General features: G+C 41.4%; 2 protein-coding genes across 4 annotated transcripts in view; one reads left to right on the forward strand and one right to left on the reverse strand.

Moving 5' to 3' along the window:
- Window positions 1–3,675: 3,675 nt before the first annotated feature.
- On the reverse strand, window positions 3,676–11,173 carry NUDT7 (nudix hydrolase 7). 3 transcript variants are annotated; one of them, XM_011356653.2, is made up of 4 exons: window positions 11,044–11,173; window positions 8,787–8,940; window positions 4,921–5,076; window positions 3,676–4,342 (listed from the first exon to the last, which is right to left on the reverse strand). In XM_011356653.2, the coding sequence occupies exons 1-4, from the start codon at window positions 11,073–11,075 to the stop codon at window positions 3,980–3,982; spliced, it is 705 nt and encodes a 234-aa protein (XP_011354955.1). In that variant the 5' UTR covers window positions 11,076–11,173; the 3' UTR covers window positions 3,676–3,979. The 3 variants fall into 3 exon arrangements, with proteins under 3 accessions (XP_011354955.1, XP_023384342.1, XP_023384343.1); XM_023528574.1 differs by lacking the exon at window positions 8,787–8,940; XM_023528575.1 differs by lacking the exon at window positions 11,044–11,173 and having other exon boundaries at window positions 4,921–5,174; window positions 8,787–8,894.
- A 150-nt stretch (window positions 11,174–11,323) lies between these two features.
- Window positions 11,324–14,605, forward strand: part of ADAMTS18 (ADAM metallopeptidase with thrombospondin type 1 motif 18) — a 382,382-nt gene continuing 379,100 nt past the window's right edge. The window contains exons 1-2 of the mRNA XM_023528594.1: window positions 11,324–11,451; window positions 12,890–13,028. The gene's annotated coding sequence lies outside the window, so the exon portion shown is untranslated. The remainder of the gene's footprint in view (window positions 11,452–12,889; window positions 13,029–14,605) is intronic.

Below are 14,605 nucleotides of genomic sequence, written 5' to 3' on the forward strand. Positions count from 1 at the left end.
GGGAGAGCAATGAAGCATTCTGAACGGAGGATACACACAGACTCTATTGGGGACCCCAAGTATGCCATATCTAAGACAACTGGCCCAGGGGATGATCACTCCCACGATTTTATCAAAACCTTGTGTTATTCTCAGATAAGAAACCAACTGGACACAAGAAAAAGACTTGATTATATTTAATCGTCTTGTTGAAGGGATGGGGGAATGTTTTCTCATCTCGCTTCTTTAACTGGAAAGCTGGCACCATGAACAGAGTTGTTAAATTAGCAAGTATGCCAGCACTTTCATCTATTAATTGGTACCTTCCATTTTGATTAAAACCATCCTGGATAATTACTCATTTCACTGTGTGTAGCACCAACTGAATAAGCTGGAGGACATGATGAAGGCAAAAGTAAGCTCTGCTCTCTCTTTATTAAGTGTGTATTGCTTTCTCTTTCACACATGGCGATTCAAGGGAAGTATAAATTTAAACTTCTATTCTTGCCCTGTGAAATGAGCCTCATCTTGGAGTAAATGAGTATAGTAGAGATAATAATGGGCTTTGAAATTCATACATGTTGGTTTAAATGTTGGCTCTGCCATTTATGAACTGTGTGGCCATGGGCAAATATTTAACTTCTCTGATCTTTAAATTTTCTTATCTAAAAATGGGAATAATAACAAAATCACTGCAGAGACATGTCATGAGGGTTAAATGAAATAATAAAAGTGAAGAAGCTGGTATATAATAGGTGCTTCATAAATGTTAGTCCCCATTGTCACCACCACCATCCTACTTACCTGGGGTAGTATCTCCTTACCCATCAAGGCTTAGCTCAGCTACCACCTCCTCTGGAATGTCTTCCCTGAGTCCCAAATCTGAGGAGGTATCCCTCCTCTTTTTGACTATGCACTTATCCCTATCATATGACTGTATTTTAATCTTCCATTTGTTTACATGCCCAACTGGAATGCCCAAAGCTAATGGGGCACACATCCCAGGAATAAATCTTCTTTAAGATTGAAATAAAATAGTATTTTTCTTTCAGTGTAATATGGTTTATTTTTAAATAGCTACCAAGTTAGTAAGATGTAAACACTTTTTAAATTGTTTGTCTATAACAACATCACAAACAAATTAGGTGTTTCTTTTGACTTAGATGTCCTGTGAAAAAATTACTGAAATGCCAAGGGCACCTGCTATGAACAAAGTAAGTTCAGACACCTCTGGTGTAGGAAAATGATGATGTTCTGAATTAGAGAAATGACACTGCTTATTATTATTGTTATAATAAATGTCTCAGTTATAATAATGTAACAATTACCAGCTAACAGGTAATTGAGCCCTTACTATCCTCCAGGCACTGTTCTGAGCATTTGGCTGTGTTTAAAGGGAAGGGGTCAAGTGCAGTTAACTCCTTTAATCCCCTCAAGGGCGCTAAAACAAAATGTTTATTTCTCCCACACTACAGAAAAGGAAACTGAGGCCTGTAAAGACTGAGTAATTTGCTTAAAGTCACCAAATGGGCTGATGGAGCTGGAATAATGACCTGGGCATCCTGACTCCAAACTCAGGGCACCTAACCACCGGCTTACCAAGGCTGAGGGGATGCAAAAGAGGGGACAGAGCTGAGCTGTCTGGTGGCAGAATCCACAGAATTTGCAGATTTTAGGGACTGGAGAGAGTAGATGTCTGGGAATGTCCATTAGCCCACCCACAGCCTGATGACCCAGAGGACTTAGGGAATGGGTGCATTTGTGGTCCAACTCTGACCCTTGCCCTTGAACATAGCTGCAGGTGACTGCAAACCTGCCAGGTGACACAAACTAGACTAAATGACTTGTTCTCTGAAGAATCAGAGACTGAATCACTGAGTTGTTTTTGTTTTTGTTTTGTCCATATACATCGACCTAAACAGATGATTACTGTCACAATGACAGGATGCAAAAGTGAAGGTTCACAAACTCTTGCCATTGAGGTTAGTCCCCATTGCTATGCTTCTTAAGCCTGATTTATTCAGTGATTTTGTAGATTCCCTGCAATCAGCACCCTGCCAATAACTTCTTTCATTTGAGCCAGATTTACTAGACTTTGGTTCCTTTTAATCAAAGAATGTTTAACTAGAACCCTGAACATAGATGTCATAAAATACACCACTAAAAAAAGGGAGTGGACGATACTTCCATCACTAAATATTCAGCCCCTTAAAGTGGGAGGCCACGAGTGTCATTCAGATTATAGACTTCAACTGGGCCAACTACTCTTAGAAACCAACCAGGTCTGTGGAGTTCACATAATTGAACAGCTAAAAATAGGGAACTTTCTGTACTGCCAGAGGCCAACAATCTACTGGCGATTACACTGCTGTCAGATTGTGAACACACATTTGCAAATGCCTCTTATAATTGTTCAGAAACCATTTAGGCCTATTCACTCAGACCTAGTTACTGAATGTTAATGGAGAACCTTACTCAACATCTGTTTTCATGGCTAGAGCTGGATTTGGGCATTTCAACATTTATGAGTATAAAGCAGCAGAACGGATATTTTCCTCGGCCAACTCTCAGAAAATAAAAACTCAGCAGCAATGGACGTATGGCTGGCTGATGGGTTTAGTGTGGTAATCATGTTTTCAGCTATAACAAAGTCTTATTAAAAATGATTTGGCTTTCTGAAAATCTAGAAACAGTTGATAAGACGGGAGATTGCCATCACACAATTGAAGTTATGTTGCTTCACTCACCTGCTTCCCTGACCTCATGCAGGATGGTTAATACCGTAATTCAACAGAAATTCCTGTTAACTCTAAAGCATGATACGTTGGAGATGGCCATTAAAAAAGTGGTAGATCCCAAGTTATGCAATTTAGAGTGTTTGTCTTTTTGACTTTCGATGCGGGGCTTGTGCTTGAAATCAGCATTTTCCTGTTCTCATTATCTTAAGGGAGATGACATTATTTCTCCTGATTGGTAGGCATATGGGCTTCTCATATTCCTTCATTTCAGCTTCTCTGGATGATGACTGCCAAACCCTACCAACATTCAAGGGTATCTTTTGCATGTCACAGAACCCACACATTAAATGTCAGCTCATCTCAAATTCTAACTGTTGGCAACACCTCAAGTTTGTGTGAATATCCATTCAGCCATGTTCAAGTGTTATGGTATATTATTTAGGATTATACCTCTGCTCAAGCCCCTCTGACCCCAAATTACGGTGGCTGGAAGGTAACAGAATTTTATTCTTCTCCAAACAGTCCCCAGTGAACAGCCCAGGGAGGCAAATTGCTTTGCTCCACAGTTATTCAGAGATTCAAGCTCTTACCACCTTTTGGTTCTGCCATTCCCCCAGGAATTGTCCTCATTTGTATGGTCAAGGCTGGGTTGCAGATAAACCCATGTTGCAGTTCATGGAAAGAGGAAAGAGTCTAGGGAAGCCAGCTTATCTCTTAAATTGGAGATGACCTGCAAGGTCAACTTCACTTATATCCCACTGGCCTAAATGAAGTTCCACAGCCACATTTAATTTAACTGCAAGGGGTCTTGGGTAATGCTGTTTCCACCTGGGAAGTTTGGACTCAGCTTCTTCTACTGCCATGGAAGAAAGGGACTCTGATGGCTGGCCAGGAGTTTCTGTCACATGCAACAGTCAGAAAGAGATATTACCTCTCACAAATAAAAGCCACACAGTCATATATTCAACAGATATTTATTAAGTGCCTACTATGTACCAGATACTTTTTCTTACATGTGTAAGAAAAATAGTGTTAATATATTGTGGCTGAAATTATGCAATATTATAAACACATTTTTCACTTTGGAAAGACTTTTGCTCTTTCAGATAACAGAAGGCAATTGAAAATAAGGCAAGGTTTTTACCTTCACATTGCAGGAACGATATTCGCACCTGTCAAAATCTACCAGCTGGCATTATTGGTCTGTGGATGAGCACACATGAAAGCCGCTTAGATATTTATTTGGGTGTTGGTCTCATAAATCATAACTTGCCTTTTGCATGTTTATGAAGCCTTAGGAAAGACTCTTCAGAGGATGGTATTAGATCATTGAGATTAAATTCAACCTCAAAGGTGGGTTTTTTTTCCAAAATAATTAAGGCAACCAACAGTGCAAATTTTGCAGTTATTCCAGTGATAGAGTAAGTCACACCATCTTCAGGGTTTGTGTAGTCAAAGCAATGCATATTAAGATGACCAGACTGTGTTGGCTGCTGGCGGTAGACACGTGGATGCAGGAAGTATTCCAGAGGCACCAGGAACACACTCTTCACTTCATCAGGATTAGGCAGGGCCTGGAAGTTTTGGTCTATAAATCCTACAACTGGTGTTAGCAACGCATCTTCCTAAAAGCAGAAAACAAAATACATGAATTAAGAAATGAAGAGATATTGTTTCAAATGCTAAAGTCATGACACTCTGTGTAAGCTAAAGAAAACAGGCCAAAGCAGTCTATTTATATATAAGGTGAGCTGAGAGGAGGAAGAAGTTGCTTCAGATGTAAACTTTATGTCCCCCATGAAATGGGAGTCGTCTCTGCCCTACCTGAGGCAGCATCTGTGAGATGACTCTTAAAATGATATTTTGCGAACATAAGTTGGTACAATCTTTTGGGATGGTAATTTGGCATTATAAAAGTGTCTCTTTGACTTAGCAATTGCATTTGTGTGAGTATATCTGTATGATAAAGTCCTACGAGTAAGAAAAGATGCAAGTATAGCAGATCCTGAAAAACATTTTTCGTTATAACACTGATGAGAAGCTGTGGGAACTTAACTTTTGTTTATATCAATTAGCCTATGGTAAAACTCGTTTTATTATACATCATTTCGCTCAAAGTTGCAGAACCTAAGTGAGGACTTACGGCATAAGACTGAAGCAGTATTTTTGATAGCTGAAAACCCAGTTCCGTTCCAACCCTTACCAGCAGACATGGCACCAGGCAGCAGACAACCTCCACCTGATGAGGACACAGCCCTACTTCCTCCTGGGATTCCCGGAGAGCTGTGGCCACATCATCCACATCTGTAGGTTCGCGCTTCCCACCAGGGAAGCATACTTCTCCAGGTGACCTTCTTAGCTGGATATTCAAAGAACAGAGCTGGGATGTGCGATTCCAATTTTGGAAACATTCACTCATTCAAACATTGTATTTTTGTACCAGAGACGCTTCTTACATTATTGGTAATAAATGGAGAACAAGACCAAAAAAAAAGTTATACTTGAATAATTAAAAAAAAATGAACTTTGAGAACTTCTCTTACTTCTAATTTTTCTCTACTTGTCCCCAAAGATACGACATAGACACAAACAGATTTACAATGATGGGAGAAAAAAGCTGAAAGAAAGAAGAACGAAAAGAGCAATGTTATCAATAGATAACTTTTACTGAGTGCTTATCCTGTTCTGGCCATGCCACTTCACAAGGATTTTTTTTTTTTTTCTTCACTGCGTTCTCAGGACAGTTTTATAAGCTGTTTTTTTTTTTTTTTTAAGGTTTTTTTTTCTTTTTTTTTAAATTGAGGTGAAATTTACATAACATACAATTAACTATTTTGATGTGACCAAGTCAGTGACGTTTAATACAGTCACAATGTTATACAACAACTACTACTATCTAGTTCTAGAACATTTTCATCATCCCTAAAGGAGACTCTACCTGCTACTTGACCCTCATGCCCCTCTCCTCCCTGCCTTTACATTCTGTCTCTGTGGATTTATATATCCTGGATACTTCCTATAAATGGAATCATATGATCTGTGACCTTTTGTGTGGCTTCTTTCACTTAGCATGACGTTTTTGAGATTCTTCCACATTGTATCATGTATCAGTATTTCATTCCTTTTTATGGCTGGATAGTATTCTACTGAATGTATATATCACAATTTGTTTATCTTTCCACTAATGGACATATAAGCTACTATATTATTATTTCCACTTTTAGACAAGGGAACTAAGGCTCAAAGAGGCTAAACAACCTGACCAAGTTCACATAAGGGCCGAGTGGTGGAGCTGGAATATACACCAGAACCGAATTCTAGAGTCTGCTCTTAATCAGCACGCCACACATTTACCTACACAAGAGCTTACACATAGAATGTGGTCACTGGAGCCATTAGCACTGGCTTGTGTCAACACCTCTGCACATGTGAGTCAAGAACAGGAGCCTCTCTTTCCCTGCACTGCCCTCTTCCACATGTACCCTTGATCCCAGGCCTCCCCGACTTTAGGACAACTGCTGTGTCTCCATCTGTAGCATCCTAAATACTCTTTCCTTTCTTATCTCTATCTTTAAAATGATTTCTCTCCTATCTTGGAAAGGGGGAAAAAGAACAAACCGTCCACCCTTCTCTCCTCTCCAGTCGAAACTTCTCAGCAAAGGTGACCTCAATGTCTTCTACACTCACCCCCACCCAATGCCCAACATCCTCTCTCTCCTGAAATGTGAAGACCTCGGGCTCAGCAGGGGTCCTGGGTCTGTCTCTTCTTAACTGTGTATAATAAGAGTACTGTCTCTGTGTACCTCCCAGGGTCGTGGACCCAGCACATGAGCTGATGACTGGAGCACATGGCACAGTGCCTGGCCCATGCCAAATATTTATGAATGAGAACTTGTAAGGTCAGTTCTTGATGTTTAGAAGCTAAATCAAGAGGTCATGTTGGCATTTTTAGCATCAGAGCCAATAAATCTGTGTAAGAATAAACTAGATGCCATTATAAATTTTGTAGTGTTCTACAGTTTAAAGTCCCATTTGGGCAAATTTTTAAAAAATGAAAGAAAACATTTTAAAGTTCCTCTCTGCTAATAAATCAGCAACAATGCAGGAGTTGCTATAATACACAGAAACCTTACACATCTTCACATCTTATAAGAGTAGGTGAAAACAAGGTTGATGGACACGTTTCTACTGTTTTGAACATTCACCAACCGAATGCATAAGAAACAGACCTAATGGTATACCACCTCTGAAAACATACTCTGTGATGTTAGCACTCAGCAGCAAGGCATCAGCGACAGGCATCTGCAGGGACTCATTAGGCTTGACAAAAATACAAACCTGATTTAGTGACAATTTTAAATACTCATAAGAAAATGTTATGCCATTTTGAAAAAAAGACACATTCACAAAAATGATTATTTGGAAACTGTCAACACTGAAAAGAACCCTATCCAAATACAGAAGTTTCTGTTTTAATTTTTTTTGTAAATAGCATTTTTTATTAAATAAAATCTTATGGAATTCTACTCAAAAACCAAGTAAGGTTGCAGCTAATTTTCTAAGACTTTAATCTATGTTTTGTTCTTGAATTTCCTCTTGTCTATATCAAGCCCTAGAGAGCTGGGAAGAGAGGGGAAAGTAGAGAGGAGAGAGAAAGATCCTTTACCCTCACAACATTAGGCACTGTGTTCAGTTCCATTTCAGCAATGAGAAAACAGAGGTGCTCCAGGGTCCACAGCTAGGAGAGCCTACACTTAAGCAAGAGGCACTGATGATGGGCACCACCTTCTCCATGTACTGGGAAGATCTGTGAGCCGCACTTGTGACTCCACGGAGGGGTGCAGATTAGGTAATACCCGAGGGAATTTCCTGCCCCCACAGCCAGATAAGCTTAGAGTCAGATTTAATTAAATTTAAATAAATTTTTTTTAAATGTGACCTTTGCACATCGGAGTTTATAGTCTAAGACGATTCTCACTATTTAATAAGTAACAGGCAGAGGTATTCTAGGTGAAACAGAGACCAGGAACCCATTTTGGTCTTGTCTAGATTTTCTAAGTTGTTTGTCTGATAATCAAAAATATATTTAAGTGCTTCTTTTGTGCTTTTTTTGGGCAGATCTGGGAACAGATTCTGGTCTTCCGATTCCAAGTTGAGTATCTTCCCTTGGAACCATGATTTTTATCATCTGACCCAGACTGAAAAGAATCCACACAACTCTAATCTCGAATCCTCAAAACTTCAGCTGATTTCTCAGCCTGCTTTTTTCTCTTATGGGGATACCTGTCGTTATTCTGCCTAGAAAGACACTTTAATATGGCCCATTTTCTTTTTTATACTTGCATAACTTTGAAATTACTGTTTCCCAACTTTTCCTCAGAAGTATCCCTAACAGCAAGGGAGAGTGACCTTACCCAGGTGTGTACCCCGGGGAATGCCATTCCAAGCCAAACATTTCTTTTAAATAGAATGGTTTATCTTAAAACCTCAGGCATGTCTGCTAATGGCACTAATGATGATAGGTGAAACTTACTCAATCTTTGCCAAGTACTATGGCTGTTTTAGGTGCTTTACATTTGTTACCCTGCGAAATCCTTACAACAACCCTACCGAACAGGTATAATATTCTGTCCTCATTTTGCAAGTGAAGAAACTGCAGTATAGAGAGGGTAGCTGGTACAAAGTCACACAGCTGGCAGGAAGAGAGCCTGTATTCAAACATGGTTGTGATAAAATGTGTGTGTGTGTGTGTGTGTGTGTGTAACTGGCAGCTACGGGGTAGAGGCCAGGGATGATGCTCCCACAACAAAGAACTATCCAGCCCAAATGCCAATTGCACCAAGGTTAAGAAACCCTGGTCTAAAAGTATTTTAAATTACTTACTAGCTAAATTGCTTACTTTTTTCCACCCAAAACTCCAAAAGATGTCATGTTATCCAGTAGCACCTTGAACATCACAATTTGCAAGTCCATTTGAAAATGTGGCCTCAAAATGTATGCAAGTGACAAAATTTTGTGGTGTTTTCAAATGTCCTGAGACTTCCATGGCAGAACCTTTTTGTGACCCACCTTTTCTGACCGGAGAGTGAACAAAAGATGAAGTTTTCCTTCTTTAGCCAACAATGGTAAAAGGATGGAATATTTGACAGACGACAAGTGAGAATATTTGGCCCCAACATCATACTTTTTTAAACGAGCTTTAGCATCATCTATCAAACTTTTTCTAAAATGGAAACAAACCAAACATTTTAGTAACCAGAATTATGGTAAAAAGCTCCTTGTCCTGCCTATGTTTCCGCTAAGGTTGGGTATTTTGAGGTTTACCATTTCTGAGTCTCAGTGTACTTTCAATAACATGGTAGAAGTAATAATACCCAAAGTGCATAGTTGCTGGCAAGGTAAAATGAGGCAAAAAACTATAGTAGTTCCCTTTACTTGTGGTTTCACTCTCCTCAGTTTCAGTACCTGTGGTCAAATACAGTACAAAAATATTCAATGAAAAATTCCAAAAATAAACAATTCATAAGTTTTAAATTGAGTGCTTTTCTGAGTGGCGTGATGAAATCTCACACTGTCCAACTCCATTCACCTGGGATGTGAATCATTCTTTAATCCAGATTATCCAGGCTGTATATGCTACCTGCCCACTGGTCATGGAGTGGCCTTCTTGATGATCATATTGACTGATGGGATATAGCAGTACTTATGTTCAAGTAACCCTATTTTTCTTAATAGTGGCTCCAAAGCACAATAGTGATGCTGGCAATTCATGTATGCCAAAGAGAAGCTGTAACGTTTCTTTAAATGAAAAGGTGAGTGCCGTATGCTATTTTGAGATAAACCACATTCACATAACTTTTACTAGTTATACTGTCGTCATTGTTCTATTATTGTTGTTGTTAATCTCTTACTGTGCCTAATTTACAATTAACCTTTTTCATAGGTATGTGTGTATAGGAAAAAACAGTGTATATAAGGCTCGGTACTATCTGCAGTTTCAGGCATTTACTGGGGGCCTCGGACCACATCTCTCATGGATAGCAGGGGACTTATGGTACTAAGAACACAGTTTAGTACACAAGTTCATTTGAAACCTAAATTAAATTTAAATCATGGTAAAATATTCTTTCGACAATACAATAGTTTAATGTTGAAATCTACAATTATATTCGGATAAGACAGATTTCTAAGTCATTGTAAGGTCAGACAATTGTAAAATTAAGGCCTTTCTCTTAACCTGGCCCTTATGTCATGTTATCAAATATTCTATTTGTTATCAAACATTCAATTGCCTTATAACAGTGGTTCCCAAACTTTAGTAGCAACAGAATCACCTGGAAGGCTTGTTATAACACAGATTGCTGGGCCCTCCCCGCAGCTGTGACAGTGTTTGGGGTGGGGCTGGAGGGTTAGCGTTTATATCAAACTCCCAAGTGATGTGATGATGCTGCAGACCAAGAGAACACACTTTGAGAACAACTACTTGATAATATGCAAGTATTTGGATTTATAACCATAAATGGTACCCTGAGTCCATGACTGTGATTTTGTTTTGGTCCTTTTGGAAGGCGTATTTTGTTGCTGGTTAGTGTAGTGGGTTAAATAGTGTTCCCCATGCCCCCTAAAAAATTGATGTCTACCCAGAACCTCAGAATGTGACTTTATTTGGAAATAGGATTTCTGCAGAAGTAATTAGTTTAGGACTTAAAATGAAATCATCCCGGGTTTAGGGTGAGCTCTAAATCCAGTGACTGGTGTCCTTATGAGAAGAGGAGAAGACACAGAGAGATTCACATACAGGAGAAAAGACCATGTGAAGATGGACTGGATATGATGCTGCCATGAGTCAAGGAACACTGGAAGCCACCAGAAGCTGCAGCAGGCAAAGAAGGATCCACCCCTAGAGCTTTCAGAGGGAGAATGGCCCTGCCCAACACCTTGTTTTTGGACTTCTAGGTTTTAGAATTGTGGAAGCATACATTTCTGCTATTTTAAGCTACCCAGTCTGTAGCACTTTGCATCCTATGCACGCAGGCCCACATCCAGAAGTGGGAACTGGCCCGCCCAGTGCGGACGGACTTCACTCGGCGTGGCCAAAACGCAGCTCTGTCTTGGACGGGAGAAGGTGCAAAGGTCCTGGGACCCTGCGGGCGGTCAAGGAGGTGAGTGCACCGAGCGTGGACTCGACGGGTAGACAAGCGGGTTCGGCAAAAACAATAGCAAGCACAAGGCCCCGGCGACCCACGACCCTCGATCTGTTCGGCAGTGCAGCGATCCCGGCCGGGCCAGGTCGGGCTCGGGGCGCCTGGGGAGGGGGAGGCTTTACCTGATTAGCTCCGGAGGACAAGATCGCGACATTGTCAGGGCAAAGTTTGTTTCCTGCTAGAGACTCCTCGGAGGGGATCGACCACAAAAGCATGCGTAGAGGGGCACTGGACCTGGCCAAGAGGCGGGGCCTACGGCCGGGGCGGGGATGGGGGCGGGGCATAGGCTAGGAAGTGGCAGTGGGCGGGTCCTAGCGCCGTAGGCGGAGGATCCGGGCGTACAGAGCGTGAGGGCGGGGCCTGGGGCGGGGCTTGGGGCGGGGCTTGAAGACGGGGCTTAAGGCCGGGCCTTCCGGCTCGCGTGAGGCAGTTTCTGCGAACTTCATTGCTCTGCCTTAAGAATGAGAGGCTTATGAGGAATCATGAAATTGACAGTTGTAAAAAGGGGGAAAAGGTGGAAATGCAGTGTGGTGAGTTGAAAGGATTCTGCCATGCATTCACTGTTGCTAGGAGGTTAAGTTGGTTCACCTTTTCTGAACAGCGGTCCTCACATATTTACCGAACACCTACAGTGTGCTGGGTGGGTCTGTCCCACAGCGGGCGAAAAGACACGTGGCGCTTACAGTCAAATGGGAGAGAGAAAGACATGAATCAAAAAATTACATAGGCAAAGCAGAGATCTTTAGTCCTTAGACAGCATGCAAAGGAGAAACGTGGCCAAATCGGATCAGCGAAAGCTTACCTGAGAAAGTGGAAACAGAGTGGACTTTGAAAGCAGCTGTTCTCTAAACGCGGTTCAGGACTAGCAGCATCTGTACCACCTTGGTCCTGTTAAAATATAGACTCTTGGGTGTCATCTCAGAGCTGCTGGATCAGAAACTGGGGGTGAGGCCCAGCAATCTGTGCTGTAAGGGAATTCTGATGCTCAGAGCCTCTGCTCTAAGGTATGTGTGAAAAAGTAAAAAACAGAAAGGGGCAGGGGAAAGAGTTCTAGGAAGAAGGACAAGTTTGTACAAAGACTCCATGGTGTGCAAAGACCCCAGAAGTAGCCGGGTAAGAGCCACTGAGAGGGAGCCTAGTTGGAGCTGACGTTTAAGAGGCCAGATTTCAGAGACTTAAGGCCAGACTGATTTCTCCATCCCTCACAGGAAGTGCAGTGCCTAGGGCCCATGAAAATGTTTTAATTTTAATTTAAAATCAGATGAAAATGAATATAATAATGAGCAATATATAATAATGAATCCAGCCTAGATTATATTCATCTTTATACCAATGCAGTAATAAAATATAAGTCGCTTTATTATTTTATGGAGGAAGGGGTTCGTAAAACCAAAATTGCCTAGGGTCCAAGTAATTCAGTGTGACAGTTGGGCCACAGATCTTTAAAACCACTGAGCTCAGATGTTCACCTGGCAAGTCTGCTGAGGCTGGGAGATCCCAAGTCAAAAGCCTGATGACATCCTAATAATAACGATAATGGCACTGCAACCATAATCTTCTGAGTAACCCCATGAAGTAGGGTTATTTCCATAGAGGTATTATCATCCTCACTTTCCAGGTTAGGAAATAAAAATGTCTTGCTTAAATTCACACAGCTAGGGTTTAAGGTTAGAGTATTCTGACCTCTGAGTTCATTTATTTTGACATCACCTCTCAGAAGCAACTGGTCTGTGAAGTATATGACCTGAATGAATGAGGAGATAAATTAACCCCTAATCCAATATCCATTGCATACTTACTATGTGCTAGGCATGTCTAAGATGTGGCCCTTGACCTCTAAGGCCTCTCAGCTCTAGTAATGCACAGTGTGTTCTCAGTTCTGCATGAGAAGGGAAGGGAGAATGGTTCAGAGAATTGAGTTGGGGGCTAAAAATTATTGTCTGGGCATTTTATTTTCTCTCCTTTCAGATATCCTTTGGCTGAATCCTTGATGCGAAGATGAGCAACTGAGGCTCAGAGTGGTCAAGTACCTTTCCCATGGTCACACAGTGGGTAAATGGCGAAGCCAGGTGTTGATCCTATCCACTGAGCTGCAGCTGGCACTCTGGTAGGTTCTGAGGGATAGGTGAAATTTCAAGAGGCCAAAGTGGGAAAGATGGCATTCTCAGCAGAGGAAACAGCAGAAGCCAAGCTCAGGTGAAGCGTCTTGCTCAGAGGGGCAGGTAGTGTACCATGGCTGGAACAAAGAGGGCATTTTGCAGAGTAGAACCCTGGAAACAGGTAAAAAGGCTTTGGGAGCCACAGCAACATGGAGGTTGTCCTTCTTCCTAAAGGGAAAGGAATAAGAGGTCTGGATTTTCAGGAACATCTCTGTGGAATCAGAGTGGGAGATGGATTGGAAGTGGGGAGAGACTGGAGCCAGTCAGGGGGCTCTTCCAAAAGCCTGGGCTCAAGGAACCAGAAAAAGATGCTTTAAACCTTCTGAAAAATCGCCATACTCCCAACATCAGAAAGTCAGAGCGTAACAGGGGATGGCCTTAATTAAAAGGCAGGATCAAGATGCTTTGCTGTATATGAAGGCTACATGCACAGCATCTGCTTTCAAGATCAGAAATACTGCTGTAGAAATACTTAATTTTTATGGGTTTTGTAAGGCTGGAAGCCATAGCACGGGTACTTCACAAGGTGAAATGCATCATAAGATTATATATATGTATATATATTGTATATAATCATATATGTATATATGTGTGTGTATATATATATATCTTACATATATAAGATTACATACTATATATGTGTGTGTTTATCTCTGAATCTATAAAACAACACAGGCTTCAAACTTAATGGGCAATGTCTTTAGGGGAAACGATTTGTGTTTGTAGCTTTTGCACACAGATTTTTTGGTAGTAACATTCTGGAAAATGCCTTTAAGAGAAACAAAGCTATAAAAAGGTTCAGGCCAGCCTGCAAAGTCAGCATTTCAATGTGCATTTCTCTCAAAGAAGCACATCTTAGCACCCTGGGTAGAACTTATCTGCAGGCCAGGCCTGGGTGCAGCAGAGATAAAGAAAATACCAGCCAGCCTTCAGGAACAAAGGATGTCTGGGGAAAAGACCCACAACAAGCAATTAGCTTTAATACCAGATAAGTGTTATAATCCAGGAAAGGGGCTAAGTGCTCTGGGGAGTGAGAAGCAGCAGGCAAGCAATTAATTCTGCCTGGGTGTAGGCAGTGGGGTCTAGGTAGGTTGTGGAAAGATGATAAGATAATAGGCACCACTTAGGACTTGTATTATTTTCCAAAGAAAATAATACTCAAGAAATGTGAGTTCCCTCCATTTCTTCCTCAAATTGCAGGAGGGTCTCTAAGCTCTTGGAGGGCAGTCTCAGGGAAGAGCTTTCAGATTAAGTCTCACATATCCATCAGGGCATAATGGTTCTAATTTCTGAGATGGGCATTTATCCTCCATCTACTCCCCGCTCCTCTTCTGCCAAATCCAAGAATGCTAAGGGGGCACAGCTTTCTCCTCTTTTGAGTGGAGGAAGTTGAGGGAGTTCTTTGAGGACTAGGTTTAAATAGGAATTTCTCTATGAATGAGTCAGGGTCCTCAGCATCAAACCCATCTGGGGGCTGCTCAGTGCTCCAAATGTCACCCTGCAGGTGTTTCTCTCAGGGTGGAAA

Source organism: Pteropus vampyrus, unplaced genomic scaffold (assembly GCF_000151845.1).
Source record: "Pteropus vampyrus isolate Shadow unplaced genomic scaffold, Pvam_2.0 Scaffold29, whole genome shotgun sequence".
Taxonomy (NCBI): Eukaryota; Metazoa; Chordata; class Mammalia; order Chiroptera; family Pteropodidae; genus Pteropus; species Pteropus vampyrus.